The sequence below is a fragment of the Lupinus angustifolius genome, chromosome LG16 (genome assembly GCF_001865875.1).
Source record: "Lupinus angustifolius cultivar Tanjil chromosome LG16, LupAngTanjil_v1.0, whole genome shotgun sequence".
NCBI classification, from domain to species: domain Eukaryota; kingdom Viridiplantae; phylum Streptophyta; class Magnoliopsida; order Fabales; family Fabaceae; genus Lupinus; species Lupinus angustifolius.
This window is the reverse complement of record NC_032024.1, coordinates 14,431,960-14,446,370: the sequence shown is the minus strand read 5'-3', so window position 1 is coordinate 14,446,370 and position 14,411 is coordinate 14,431,960. Positions and strand designations below refer to the sequence as shown.

The 14,411-nt window shown below is 30.7% G+C and overlaps 1 protein-coding gene across 1 annotated transcript; it reads right to left on the bottom strand.

The window, feature by feature from the left end:
• LOC109328850 (transcription factor bHLH130-like) lies at window positions 398-3,957 on the bottom strand. The gene is made up of 6 exons (XM_019562465.1): window positions 3,112-3,957; window positions 1,974-2,308; window positions 1,710-1,880; window positions 1,205-1,270; window positions 986-1,054; window positions 398-876 (listed from the first exon to the last, which is right to left on the bottom strand). Exons 1-6 carry the CDS (start codon window positions 3,500-3,502, stop codon window positions 808-810), a joined length of 1,101 nt encoding a protein of 366 aa, XP_019418010.1. The 5' UTR covers window positions 3,503-3,957; the 3' UTR covers window positions 398-807.

Below are 14,411 nucleotides of genomic sequence, written 5' to 3'. Positions count from 1 at the left end.
ACAAAATTGTGTGTTCACATTAAGGAAGTGCATAAATTCGCTTATATTTTATGTATTTTGTAAATAATCAGCATAAAATATTCTTCTTCCCTTTTAAACTTTATCTACATGGGTCCTTCTATAGACATGAATTTGTTGCTACTTGCTATGCATACAAGTTTGGCCTTATATTATGGGAATGACACTTTCCTACGTCATTGATGTAATAAAACAATTATATTAAGTTATTTTTTTTACTTTTATTATATTTATATAAAGATAAAATGTGAAAAATCATTAAATCACACATTTAAATTATGGAAAAACTTTATCTGCTTGCAAGAGTAATAATGCTATAGCAGTCAGAGTAATACTCCCCTCAATGAGAAAACTTCTATAACCAGAACAAAAAAACTCGGAACATCTTCAAAATGAATACATTATGATTACTCTACTATACAAAACTGTAAGTAAACTATTTGATTTATTGTCTGTGTAATTGATACCCACGTTAGATTAAAGAACCTCAGAGATTCAAAGCTGTGGTGAAAACTTAAAAGCTACCTTTCTGTGTTAAGCTCAACAAAGGCAACAACATCTCATATTAACTTATTTTTTCTAGAGTTTAATATCTATACATTATTGGTGTAAAGTTTTTTACACGTTCAATCCATTATACACCATTCATTTGTACTATTTTTACTTCAGAGTAAATCATGACTAATACATGAATATGTGTATGATAGACTGACCGTGTAAACAAGTCTTACATCAGTGCATATATATTACACTCTTTTCTTCTACCTATTTTTTCACAACATGAAGATATTAGCTTTGATTTGTGTCTGGCTTCTGCATGCTTATACATTTGCATTTAGCTCTTTTATCACTCAGACTCTGCAGAAAATAATAAAAAATGTTAGCGCAGACACACAGGAACCAGTCATTAATTGCATGGTGATGAGTATGGGCATTTTAATTTAACTTCTACCCTTATAAGAACTACCTTGAATTGTTTCTGAAGATCTTTAATGTAGTCTACAGCAAAATCCAACATGTCTGCTGTGCTGGTTTGCTGCCAATAACACCAAGGATGTGAAATTTCCAAATGCAAAATACACTATTGTTCCGGTGGCAGCCACACACCTCGAAATAAATTAGTTCTTTAACTATAGGGTGATGGGATACCCTCGGTTATACAAAAAAAAATTATGATAAGTCTTACCTTGTCCATGTTTGGAACTAGCTCTTGCAATTTTCTCATTCTTTCACTGATCCGAGTTCTTCTCACCTGAAAATACAAACTTTTAGAATCATCTTTCACAAATTAGTTCATCCATTCAACACAAGAAAAAAGATGGATGCTATTTGCACAGCAATTTGTTCACACAATCCTTAAATTTTCTTTTGAAATAGTAACAATACAAACACACTTCCTAAAACAAATTATCTCTCTTTATTTTTTCCTAATGAAGTAGATGTGACCAAAAAGTGTAACATGATAGTGAGCTAGAATAACTTTTCAAGAAGAAAAAAAGGTACCCAGTTTTGGTTATGGCATTCAAAAACAATTCAGGCATACAAGAATCTCTACACAAATGTTACACTAGTCAATGATTTAACCCAAAATTTTCACACTATTAGGCAATGTAAAATTGGTGTGAAATTTTTGGTGTGAAATTTTTGGTGTGCATATAACAGGGTTGTTTGGTATTTAGACAGTATCTTACTCTTTCAGCAATGCTTCGAGGATGAGTAGCACAGCCTCTCTTTGCTCTGATTTTACAAGGAACAGAATCTGGGAACTGAAGCAAATTCTCCATACCAAACATCTCCGATGATGTTTTCGGCAAACTCAAGTGATGTGATAGGGTATGAACTTGATTTTCAAGCTCTCCATTCTGAGTATAATACCTTATTTGAGTTAAGAACAAGAAATGAAATAGGGACAGTAATATAAGAAAGCTGAACATGGCAACATTCTATTTGTATACCTGAGCATCGAAAAATAACTTATCATTACTATCTCGTTCTCTTTTAAAGCCACTGAGTTTTTCTGAGAGCTGTGATGTTCCATTCCAAGAATCATACGGGAATCCAGGTTCGTAATATCGTGCATCATCATTGTGACCTTCCTCTCTTCCATCATCCGAGCTAGTTGCCCCGATGCCCTCATTCTCCAATTTAGAACCCTGTGACAGCATTCCTAATGAAGGACTTCTTGGTGAGAAGCTAATTTGATTCTTCAATCTGTTCATAGATAGACTAAGTTCACTATCACTGCCATCCATCACACCATAGTTTCCAATACCTTTCATAGTATCATACCCTGATATTAACAAATACAAACCATATCAGCAGCCACCAAAAATGAAGAAATTCTTCTTAATAGCATAACAACTGAGAGGTATATATATATTCTCAATCTCGTGCCCCTGACAACACCACAAACTCGAAAAGGGATAGAAATGGTTATATCATGAGAAAATAGGATGGATACAAAATAACACAAATGCCAAGCATGGGTATAGTTCACTCTTTGAAGAGTTTAAAGATTTCATCAACTTGGTATAGGACTAACTTTTCAAAAAGGCCAAGTTGCGATTGCGAGGTAAAAGCTAATGAAAAATCTTATACGATTAACATGTCTCCTAATGCAATATCTCTTTGGACTTGAAGCGCAGACTATGCACATGTCGATAAGGTTCGAACTCCAAAGCACTTATTCATAGAGGCTCTGATACAATATTAATAACAATTCTCCCAAAAGCATAAGCTGTGTATGCAGACTTACTCATGATTTTATATCTAATATTTATCATGTATATAGACAATTTGAATCATCACAATCTAAACAGAGCATAAATTGGATAAAAATGTCTCCATTAGCATCCATGTTTTCTAATTTTCATAAGCCAGAATTAGAATTTCCAAGGCACATTAATTCAAATTGAATTCAACCTAGCTACTCCATTAAGAGGATCGAACTCTCTTAGAACCTTAATTTTCATTCACAAGACTCGAACTCAAGACTTATTTTTCATTCCATATCCAATCAATATTGCCCAAAACATAAAATCATTAAGCAAAAAAAATAGCAAGCAGCAACAATAACATAAAAAAGTACAATACCATTCTGAAAGGAGATATTATTGTTGGAGAAATTTCCAACTGGGAAGCTATTTTGTCTTAAAATATCAGAACCAAAGCTTTTATTATTGGTTTGTTGATGTTCCATTCCCATAGACCCAACAAGGTCATAAGAACTATCCATAGCTGAACTTGTAATAGAGTTTTGCCTCATAAAACGAGAGGGTACCCCAGTTATGTATCCATGCTGAGAATTCATGTGGGTCAATGGTGATGATGATGATATTGATGAAGATGATTCGTTTGGTGGGTTGGCTTTATATGAAGCAGAAGCTGCACCAGAATGAAGAACAGAACTTGGAGCAGAACGAAAACGAAGTAATCCAGAATTGGGTTGTTGTTGTTGTTGTTGAAAACGAGGATTAGAATCCATTTCTTTAAATGGTTTTTTTCCTTCTTTCTGATTCACTATGTTACACAAGGAACTTATAAAAAGGTGAATAAAATAAAAAGGTTAAGGTTTATACTTTATATCATAAGGTTAGAGAATCATTAAAGTATGAGAGAAAAAATATGAATAAGTTTTTTTCAGCTTGGTTCCTAAGCTTGGGTGGGATAAGATCTTGTAAGAGAAGCAGCCCAATATAGATAAAAAAAAAAAGGAAAGTTAAAATATGAAGTAGAGTTGAAGAGAAAGAGATAGATTACACATAAGTAGTGAAAAGGACAAGAAAATAAATATGAAGTGTGTAAAGATACATAGAGATGAGTGAGTGAAGGTGGTTGTTCAGATTAAGTTGCTTTTTTGAAAGCATAGAAAGAAAGAAAGATCTTGTGAATGAATGAGAGGTAGAGAGAGACAGAAAAGAGGAGCAGGTGCAGAGAGAGAGAGAGAGAGAGAGGGAGGAAATGAAAGAAAAAGACAAGGAAAAAGGAGGCAATATTTATCTTCTGTCGTTGGCATGTTCAGCCAATGAGATAATGCAGAAAAACATCACGGGACCAAAATCAAATTCTTTTAATGTTTAGAAAGAAAAGACCTTGGTGTAATAGTATATCTTACAGTTAGATTACTAAGATGACCAAAAGTCAAGATTTGAATCTTCAAAAAATGAGGGAGGGAATATTCTTATTAGTGTAAAAAAAACAAGAATATGTTGTTATAAAGTATTTCTTACCATATATAAATGAAAATATGTCATGGAACTTAAAATAATTAAACATTTATTATCTTTTATGTTTTTTCTTCATTCTCATTTTTTCTAATGTTTTATCAGTAAGTGCTCCTTGTTGATCTAATGGTTTAACAAATTAGTAAACAGAACTGAGATGACAGTGGTTAGGGTTTCTCACTTACCTAACTTTGAATGTTGTTCGGTCAATTTTTTAATTTGCGAGTGATTCTAAATTGGAAGCTAACTCAACCTTAAACATTGATCGAGTCTACCTTTAAACCCAATCAAACCCTAGATCCAATTAAATATAATATATGGTCATTTTAGATAAAGTCTTTTTAATATTACTTATTATTATGAATATATAATTTAACATATAAAATGATATACATATATATATTTTTAATCATGTATATTTGGTGAAAAAATTAGAGAACCAATGATACTTCGACAAAAAAGTGTCATTACTTGGTACAAAATTGAATAGAGACATATACAAATATGATGAGTGAATGACCATGAGTCAGGTAGTGCTCAGTCCCTACCCAACCCTAAATATTGAATAAGTTTAATTTTTGAACATGAAATCTGCCCTAAACCCAATGAAACCAACCATATTTGGGCTTAATCATTATCGGACCATACTAGATGAACAGGTACGAGAGGTCCTCCTCACTCCTAGTATTAGGTCAAATGTTTGAATTTAACAATATTTATTAGAAGGAATAAACATATACCTTGAAAAGGAATTTGTTCCTTAACTAAAGTTTATATTATCTTTGATATTGGAGAGTGCAATACTGGAATACGATGAGAAAATGAATTATTTTTAATTATTAATTTTTATTGAAAAAAACTTAAAAATATAGCCTTTAAAAATTAAATTTTATCACATATTACAATTATTATCTAATATTGTATCTTCGATATTGGAGAGGATGATGATTTCCATCACTATGGGTAGGTATAAAATATTTCTTCATTGCCTATATCACAAAATTAGCCTGGTAGTACAAAATTACCTTAAAAAAATCAGTCAGGTAGTACAATTATTATATTCATTATTGTTTTGTGAAGTTTGGTAATAGATATTTAACATTTGTATTGATGCCTAACACTTTTGGTCAAATGAGATATAAATTCCTGTATATATAGATGTTTAATTGCGCTTAAGAGATTAGTCTCCAACTTTTGTTATAGGAAGCTGGGAAGTAATAATCATATATTTTAGTTAGTGGTTGTTTAGTTTAATCAATATATCCTTTCGCCTCCTTCTGTGATTAATTCCATCGTGGCTTATAATTATCTTTCTAAACAAATATTCTTCCAACAACATGAACTCATTGATATTAGCACAATTCAGATCAAGATTATTTATCTCAACAAAAAGACTGATACATGTTTGATTCCTCTTAAATAAAGTTTTAGGTTTGGATCTTGTGCGATGAAAAAATACCCGCTAGAAGAATTAACCCTACATATATAACTGTGAATGTTCCCGGCTCAGACAAAATTATTTCTAGTGTGAAAATATATATGGGAAGCCAAAAAAAAATTGTTTATCTCAAAATCTAATACACTGTTATTATATTATTCGTTATTTATATTTAAAGTAACAATTGATTACATCCTGAGGGACTAAAGCCACTATTTATTCCCTTTAACACTAATGTTTTCACATAACAAAAAATGTTAAGCTAACTAGTTTTCTTCTTTGTACTAACTCTTGTACTTTTTAGATATATTTTTCTTGACTTACTATTAATTATTGGGAGTCATTTTATTTTTATTTCCACTCGGATAATGTCTTTTTGAACTAAACCTCTCCCCCTTTACATTAATTAATAAAAGAAGTTTGGACCAAAAATTAATTTATGTACCGTAAATTTTGAAAATGGTCATACAAAATGATCAAAGACAAATTCTCTAAAGGATCATATAAAAACAATAAGTAGGAGTTGATAAGTCCGAATTTCACCTATTCTACGGTGAATTTTAACCTAATTTTTAACTTAAACTATTCGTATTTATACAATTTTAATGTATAAATACGTATAAATTGTTTTAGTGTGCAAATAGTAAAGTCTCACTTACTAATGCATCAATTGTAGGTCAATTAGTTGGGAAAAGGTGTGAAGATCATGAAAATTTTGCAATGCATTTCACTCAGCTTGCATACTCTCACTCACCGAGCACACCCTCACACCCTCACTCAACGAGGTGTGAAGATCATAATGATTTGATAAGTTTAAAAAAAAAATTTAATTCAAAGCTATTTAAAATTTGTACCATTAAATATTTTTAAACGTCACATGTCATCTTAAATATTGAATGTATTATAATCTTATGAAGCCCACCTTGATACTTTTTCATAGATGATTTTCATCCTTTCTTCTTCATTGTATAGGTTACCGTGGAATTGAGTAATTTACTTCTCTTTTCTTGGTATTAAATGTAGCTACTCACTTTGATGTATATATTTTGATTAATTTCAATATACATAGCTTTGCCCAACTCATCCCATTACTGGACAGCAGTCTGATCCTAGATTATAAGGGGAAATGAGATTTATAATTTATTTTATTAAAAAACAAGTTAAAATTAGGAATGTTTATTTTTTATTTTTGACACATGTCATAATCCCAACATGATAATGAACTCTTCATTAATAGAAATAATCCAAATTCTTCTGGATAGTTATAAACTTTCAATTACCTTTATAACTATAAACTATCTTCATATATACAAACTTTCAGCTATCTTTATTGCGAAATTTACTCAATGATTCTTGTTTTCATTAATTGATTGAGAAGCCATAAGGCTCTTTTTATATTACAATTCACTATAAGGAACAAGTGCCTAAAGAATCTTACCTAACTAATAGTTTTATAATACCTTTAATACTCAAATATGCTAATTAATAATTGTGACTAAGTAAAATATCTAGATTAATTAAAATGTTCAGCCAAATTTCTCATAATGGAGTTAAGATCTTCTCTATTAATGGAAAGGTAAGTAATCATTTTTGCACTTACACATATGAGTAAAAGTGTCATCTTATTATATCTCAAGGATAAGAAGGTAAATTTATATTACATTTTTCTCCTGTTTTGATTGTATTTATATCTCCATTAATGGAGAAAATCCCAACTCCTTATGATGGGCAAAGATTGATTTTCTGGTTCTTGTGACTTGCTTTTCTTGGTCAGCCTCCATGAGTCAGGTTCATGCGCCATGATCACCCTGTCTCGGTCAGATTCATGCACCAAGCCTTCCTTGTCTCGGTCACGTTCATGCGCCAATACTACATTTACTTGGTCAGTCTTGTGTGCCATGTCTTGTCTATTTTGGTCTACCTGATACGCCAAGGCCATGTTGCTTTGATAGATCTATCTGATGCGCCAAGACCATATTTTCATGGTCAGGCTTATGTGCCATGTTTCGTCAGTTTCCGTCATTTTGATGCACAGTTTCATGAGTCAGGGTCATGTTGTCTTAGTCAAAGTCATATTTCTTCGGTCATTTTATGACGGAGGCTGGTGTGTATGGCAATATTGTTTTGCTTTGGTTGATTGGCCAATGGGTCATATGAATCATGTTTGGTGTTCAATAAGCTTTGTAAATACAAGCTCTATAAACTAATCTTGTCCATCATTATGGATCCTAGAGATGAGATGGTGTTGAGATGAAGAAGTAGATATGGAATTAAACTGATGTGACCGTAGTATGGTGCGCACCAGATTCTCTCCGTGACAGCCTTGCCTTGTCCTTTTCACTTTCTCTTCAAGATTGAGTCCACACACGCCGTCTTTCCATAAATAAAAAGCTACATATTTTATGCCCCTTACAGTATCCATGATTCCACGAACAATTTTACTATTGTGGTCATACAATTTATTTCACAATTGTTGATATTTTTTTAATAAATTAAGCAGTTATTTCATTTTTACTTCAACCGTGTAACTCTCGGTTTGTAATATTATTTTTTTAGGTACATTCTAGGTTTGTAATATGAACTAGTAAAGAAATAACCTATCCCACAATCTTTTGTTATTCTAATCAGAAACTGAGGCAACACTTCCTTATAGTTATGAACAATTGTTGCATCTCTCTAATAGTGAAAACAGGCCAGGAATAGTGCTTATTTTTTATGGACAAGAATAAGGATAATGGAGTTGCACTTATATTTTTCAGATTCATCAATCTAGTACTTTCAGTTCAACTTAATTTGTTGTTTTTGAATAACTAGCCAAGTTTCTTATTATATATTAAGAAATTAATTTATTTTGGGTTATGACAGTCATTCCAACAATTATTATTTAAATGAATTGAACATGTCATATTTTAGACTAACTGACAATCTAATGATATTTTATAATATTAGACTAATGTCTTGTTGGTTCACCAATTTTGTTTGACCTCATAAGCGCAACACAAATATAGATTTCTTATAGTTATTTACTCTTTTCATACTTGGTAACGATGAGATTCTCCAGTGTCAGAGGCTCGCTAGTCACAGACAACTTCAACTAGTGATATTAGAACCAACAGTTCGTCTCAGACATGGTAAACTTAAAGGAGAATTGTCTAATAAATGTGTGATACCTGTACTTGAGGTTAAATAGTTAGGTATATAACTATAGGAAGATAAATGAAATACTTTAATGAGTGAAAAATAGGTATGAAGCTATTGCTAAAGTTTTATTTGAAGATTGTGATGTATATCTCTTCACATAGACTACCCAATCACAGACAAGCTATCATAAAAGGATTAACTTCATGATTTTAAGTAACCTTCAACTTAGCTCAAATTGGAAGAAGTCTATTAATGGGTTTCTCTGAAATGTTCAAGAAAGAGGAACATAACAATCGTCAGCAAATAATCATTTCATAAAGGAAGAAAAATCTTTTATACATAGTACTTTGTATTACTCTCTTTTGTCATCATTAATAAGAAATTATATCATTAAAAAATTAATAACTTGATACTAGTATAAGTTAATTTATTTTTCAACGAATTATTGTTTCTCATTAGTGAAAAGTAATACAAAATAATAAATATAGAAGAATTTTGTTGCTGATGAACCTTTAATCCTCATTTCAAACTCATTTTAAGTGTATAGTTTTCTCCTTCAGAAAGAATGAATGCACATGCTATATTTTCTATAGGCAATACAACAATTTTTTTGGGTACTACCAAAGTGTCCATTTACCCTTTTAAATAAGTAACTAATCTTTTTCAGAATTTAAAACTATTATTCCAACAAATGTCGTTCTAAAAAATCGAACAATAATATACCAATTAGTAATTGGTAATTCTCAATTAAGTCTTCCAATGTTAGAAACAATCCTTATTTTCTATTTAACTTTTTTAAAATTTGGTGGCAAAAGCAGAACATAGCATAAACGCGTAGACACAATTCCATCTCTATCTGTCTCATCACGATGAATATTGACGACAATAATAAAATGAGTGGCGTCAATTATGGATCGAATGTGATCTTGGTACTAAGAATATTGTGCAACAGAATTATGCGATATTACTACGCGATTCTCGAATGACGTAAAATTAACATCATTTGATTCGATTATAGCTGAATTCTATAGAATTTCAATTGCTGAATTATTTCATTTGAAACCCAGAAAGGAAACTTTGGATATAATCTTTATGGCATATAACAGAGTATTATCTTAAACTAAGAAACTAATCTACTTCATAATTGTGTTGTCTCTCTTAACAATTGTTGCTATTAGGAATCAAATATTTAATTTATTTATTTATCTAAGGATCTGGTGGAACCTTATATCATTATACCTACATCTTGTTGGTCTTTCAATAGAATCTAATCCTGATTTTCTAGCTTTTTAATTTTACACATGGATTACCTTATATACCTAAATTAGCCTTTTGTTAAAGTTATTAATTTTATACATGGATTACCTTATATACCTAAATAGCCTGTTGTTAGAGTTATTTTCTTATGCAATTTTTTTGAAACTAAATGAAAACAATATAACATTTTTATAATTATCATATAAAAACGTTTTCACAAACCACATAAACCCTACTTTTGTGACATTGTTTTTTCTGGATTTTTTAAAGTAATGTTCTAATTTCTAAGGTAACATAACCTAGAAAAGAAACATATTATTCTTCAATGCGTTTATTTATAGTGCAAAGATAATGTTATTTTAATGCTCAGAAATAGTGGTCCCATTGTCTCTTTGTACCGTGGTACCTGTGATGATATTGGAGATAAAGAAGAAAGCAAATCAGAAAAGGCAAAAAATATGAGAAAAAGGTTGAAGGATACAGAACATTAGGTTCGTATTCATAGCCATAGCAACTAATTAAAGTTACGCTAAAGGTGCTGTTTGTGTGGAGGGAAACATGCACACGCGAGGCACCATTTGCTTCCATGCATTTCCTTTCCGTTTAATTTTAGCAAATTTAAACGTTTTTTTTATATAAACTACATATATCATTAATTATCGAGAGGCATGGACAGAAATATTATAAGTAGCAAAAAAAACTCTCGATATAAGTTATTCCTATAATAAGCAAATAAATCTTTTATCTTAGTCTTTTATTTTAGTGATTAGTTTTGTAACTTATATAATGTTTGATGATGCAGAAAAATAATAGAATAATTATATATATACATTATACTTTTACTACTTTATATATAAATTTTCATAAACATATAATGGTAAGATCTAATTTCATGTTTTTGACAAAGATACGTAAGAGAAAACGTACTATTTTTATGGACTTGATTTGAAAAAGAACGTCTTGCTTATAGATGAGTATATTCTTCATGTGATATTAATTTGTCTATATCTATATAATGTTAGCTTCTCCCTCTCGACTCATTTCTTAATAGTACATTAGTGATAGACATAATGCACTTTTTGGTTGGGCAGACTGACAACTACATCTTTAATTTATAGTGCATGATAAAGAGCTTCCATCATACACCGACCTTCACGGAAAACGACTTTCCAAGTGGTTAAGCAATTTCCATAACCATTCATGTAAGATTACTTTACAAATAGTCATCTCACTTAACATAATAACTATTTGATTCCATTTATTGTTCAATTTGAGAAATATTATCAACAATAAAATGATGTTTCTTCCATAACTAGCCAACATGACTTAATTATATTTTTAACTATTAAACAATTATAAGGGACACAATTCTTACATTCTCCCACTTGTCTCGTAATAATACATTTAGAGTAAAAGATGTATATACTGACAGTGCAAGAGTTTCTTACCCTGTCATTGCATCACTCATCATTTATTTTCAACCATTGTTGGCTCTTTAAAAAAAGTAATCTAAATGAACGATGAATAATGCACTGACTGTGTATATTTTTTAAACCGCCAGTACATTGATATTATACTCATACATTTATGGCTTAATAAGAAAATATAATGCACATACAAATATAATGTTAAATCCTCGTTATAATGAAAAACTACATCATTACATTATGACTAAGTAGAAAATTAATATGAGTCATGGTTGTACAACACTATTTTCAATATAGCCCCTTCCATGTGTCATAATCCTAACTTTTTCCTTAACATAACATATAATGAAGATTATGGTCCAATATTAATGTCTTTAATAAGATCTTTATTCTTGTTGTCCTTATCTAATCCAATAATGTATACAATTTTGAAATATGAAATGTCATAAACAACTTTCACAATTGAACTCAGATGTCAAACAATCCAAAATAATTATATTATATTCTCATTAATGATGTTTAGTGATGTCCATTCTTTCAACATGCTCATAAAATGTCAAGGGCAACAATCATTTCTCAGTGGATATGTGATCATAATATTTGTGCTAACAAATCTTCTATTGTCACTCTTTGTTTATGAATTTCTTTAATGACAAGATACTTCAATTCATATGTTTAGCACCTTTATGGTTAGTTTGGGAGTTGGATTTTAGAGGGGAAGGAAGGGAAAGAGAAGGCTTGGAAGCCATGAAATACACTTGTGAGATGACTTTCAACTCTTCATTTTCCCTTCATTCTCCTCCAAAATCCAACTCTCAAACTAACCCTTAGAGTATTTGTCGTTCACTAGTGCAAAACTAGTATAATAAGTTTTCAGCGACTTCACAATAATATCGACATAATTCAAATCGTGAAATAAAGTCATACAATTGATTATCCTAATGTGTAGCCTCGAAACTTTCTACAAGTTCAGCTTTCCAATCACCCCAAGGTGGTAATACATTCCTTATGTAAGCATGCACCATATACATGTACATTTAGAGCATTCATACCATACATAATACTCTCAATTTTGCATGCATATATAATTAATTTCATCCAATTCTATTTCAAGTCACTTTAGAACTTTCTATGACATTGAATTTGTCTTTATTATGGATAGAAACATGCATAACACTTCTCTATTCTAGATCTCTACAAAAATTTCTTTATATATATGCCTCATGAGACAAAATCAATGATCATTGTGATCTATTATGGAATATCTTTGAGTGATTGTGAGAAATATACATTGCTTTATTTGAACTTGCACTATATTAGCATTGTTGGATTTGTCTAAATCTCTTATTTTGGCTAAGTAACTATGATACATGGATAGGATCAAGGCAATTGTTTCTTTAAACCCACTCGATCAAACACTAACCAAATTACATGATTATCCTTTGTTAAATCTCTTTGAGTCATCAATGTTTATTGATTGAAACCTTATGTTAGATTAAAAATCTATCTAGCCTACTTATAGTAGGATAATAGATCTAAGTGTTGTAATTATGCTAGATACTAGGTTGGGCAGAGGGAAAACAATGTATGATAGAAAGAAGTGGGAATAAATGTTGTATTGCACCATTCATCCCATGAAAACTAAGAAAATAAATACTCGACAAAAGGGAGTGAAAATCAAAAGGATGAATGGTGTAAAAGTGAAATGAAAAAGAGAAAAAAGGAAAACATAAACAAAAGACTTGTAGTATAAGTAGAATTGATTCGTAAGTTAGAATTTGTTCTCTTAGCCTATTAGAACTTGTTGTATCTGGAAAAACAATATTGCTTGTAGCCCAGATACATTACAACCAAAAGAAATACCTTAGTGATTCATGTTGAAACTTTTTATTGCTAAATGTATGAGATGTATGCCAAATTTAATTCAATGTTATCTTTTCGCTTAAGTCGAAAGAAACACATACATAGTTATACATGAGTTAACACCATGATGCCTTTCTTAGTTGATGAACAATATTGTGTAGAGTTATACTTGTATTGGTGTTTGATTGTTTTTCCAAATTACTGAACTGAATAGTGAGTCAATCCCACATTTAAATTCCAACATTTTTATTACCAAAACTTTTCAACCAAACCAATCAACTGAGTCTTTATGGATACAACAATTTTTTACCTCTTTACTTGTTTGTGACACCAAATGTGTAATTTTTACCCTTATTGTCGGTTTAGCAATGATCCAAGCAAATGAATGGTGAATGATATAAAGTTAACAAACTAACTATCTAAATTCATAACCACCTAATCAACTTCTAAAATATCTTCAATACCCACCTCAAGCTGGTGAGTGAATATTTATAACTCCCAACATGAAATTTTGATTCGAAGCATAATTTTGATAATTGAATCTTGAATGAAGAAATAAGAACGCTTAACCATCCATGACAAAAACTATATATAAGTTTAACTACCATGGATAGAAGCTAATCATCTAATGCTTAATCATCCATGACAGAAGCTATATCTAAGTTTAACCATCATGTGCAGAAGCAAATCATACATTAATGATGAAAGAAAGAATAAATGGATCAGAATCTCAACCTAATGTGAATGAATTCTCAACCACTTAGTTATGTTATTGATGTGAACCCAAATGAGCCAAAATTGGATCATGATGAATGCTCCACGTTGAATTCAATGGAGTCCTTACTTCATTCATTATGTGACTTTGCATATGGGCCAAAGTGGGGAAAATAATTCCCAACCCTTTTAAGTAGGGCATGACCATGTTCTAAGGATGGCTATGACATATTTATTATGTCCTAAGATGGTTCATGAAGAATTTAATTTGTCTTTTGTTATTTGAATTTCAGAATAAATGATTCTTTGAAGAGCATTAATTACAGTCAA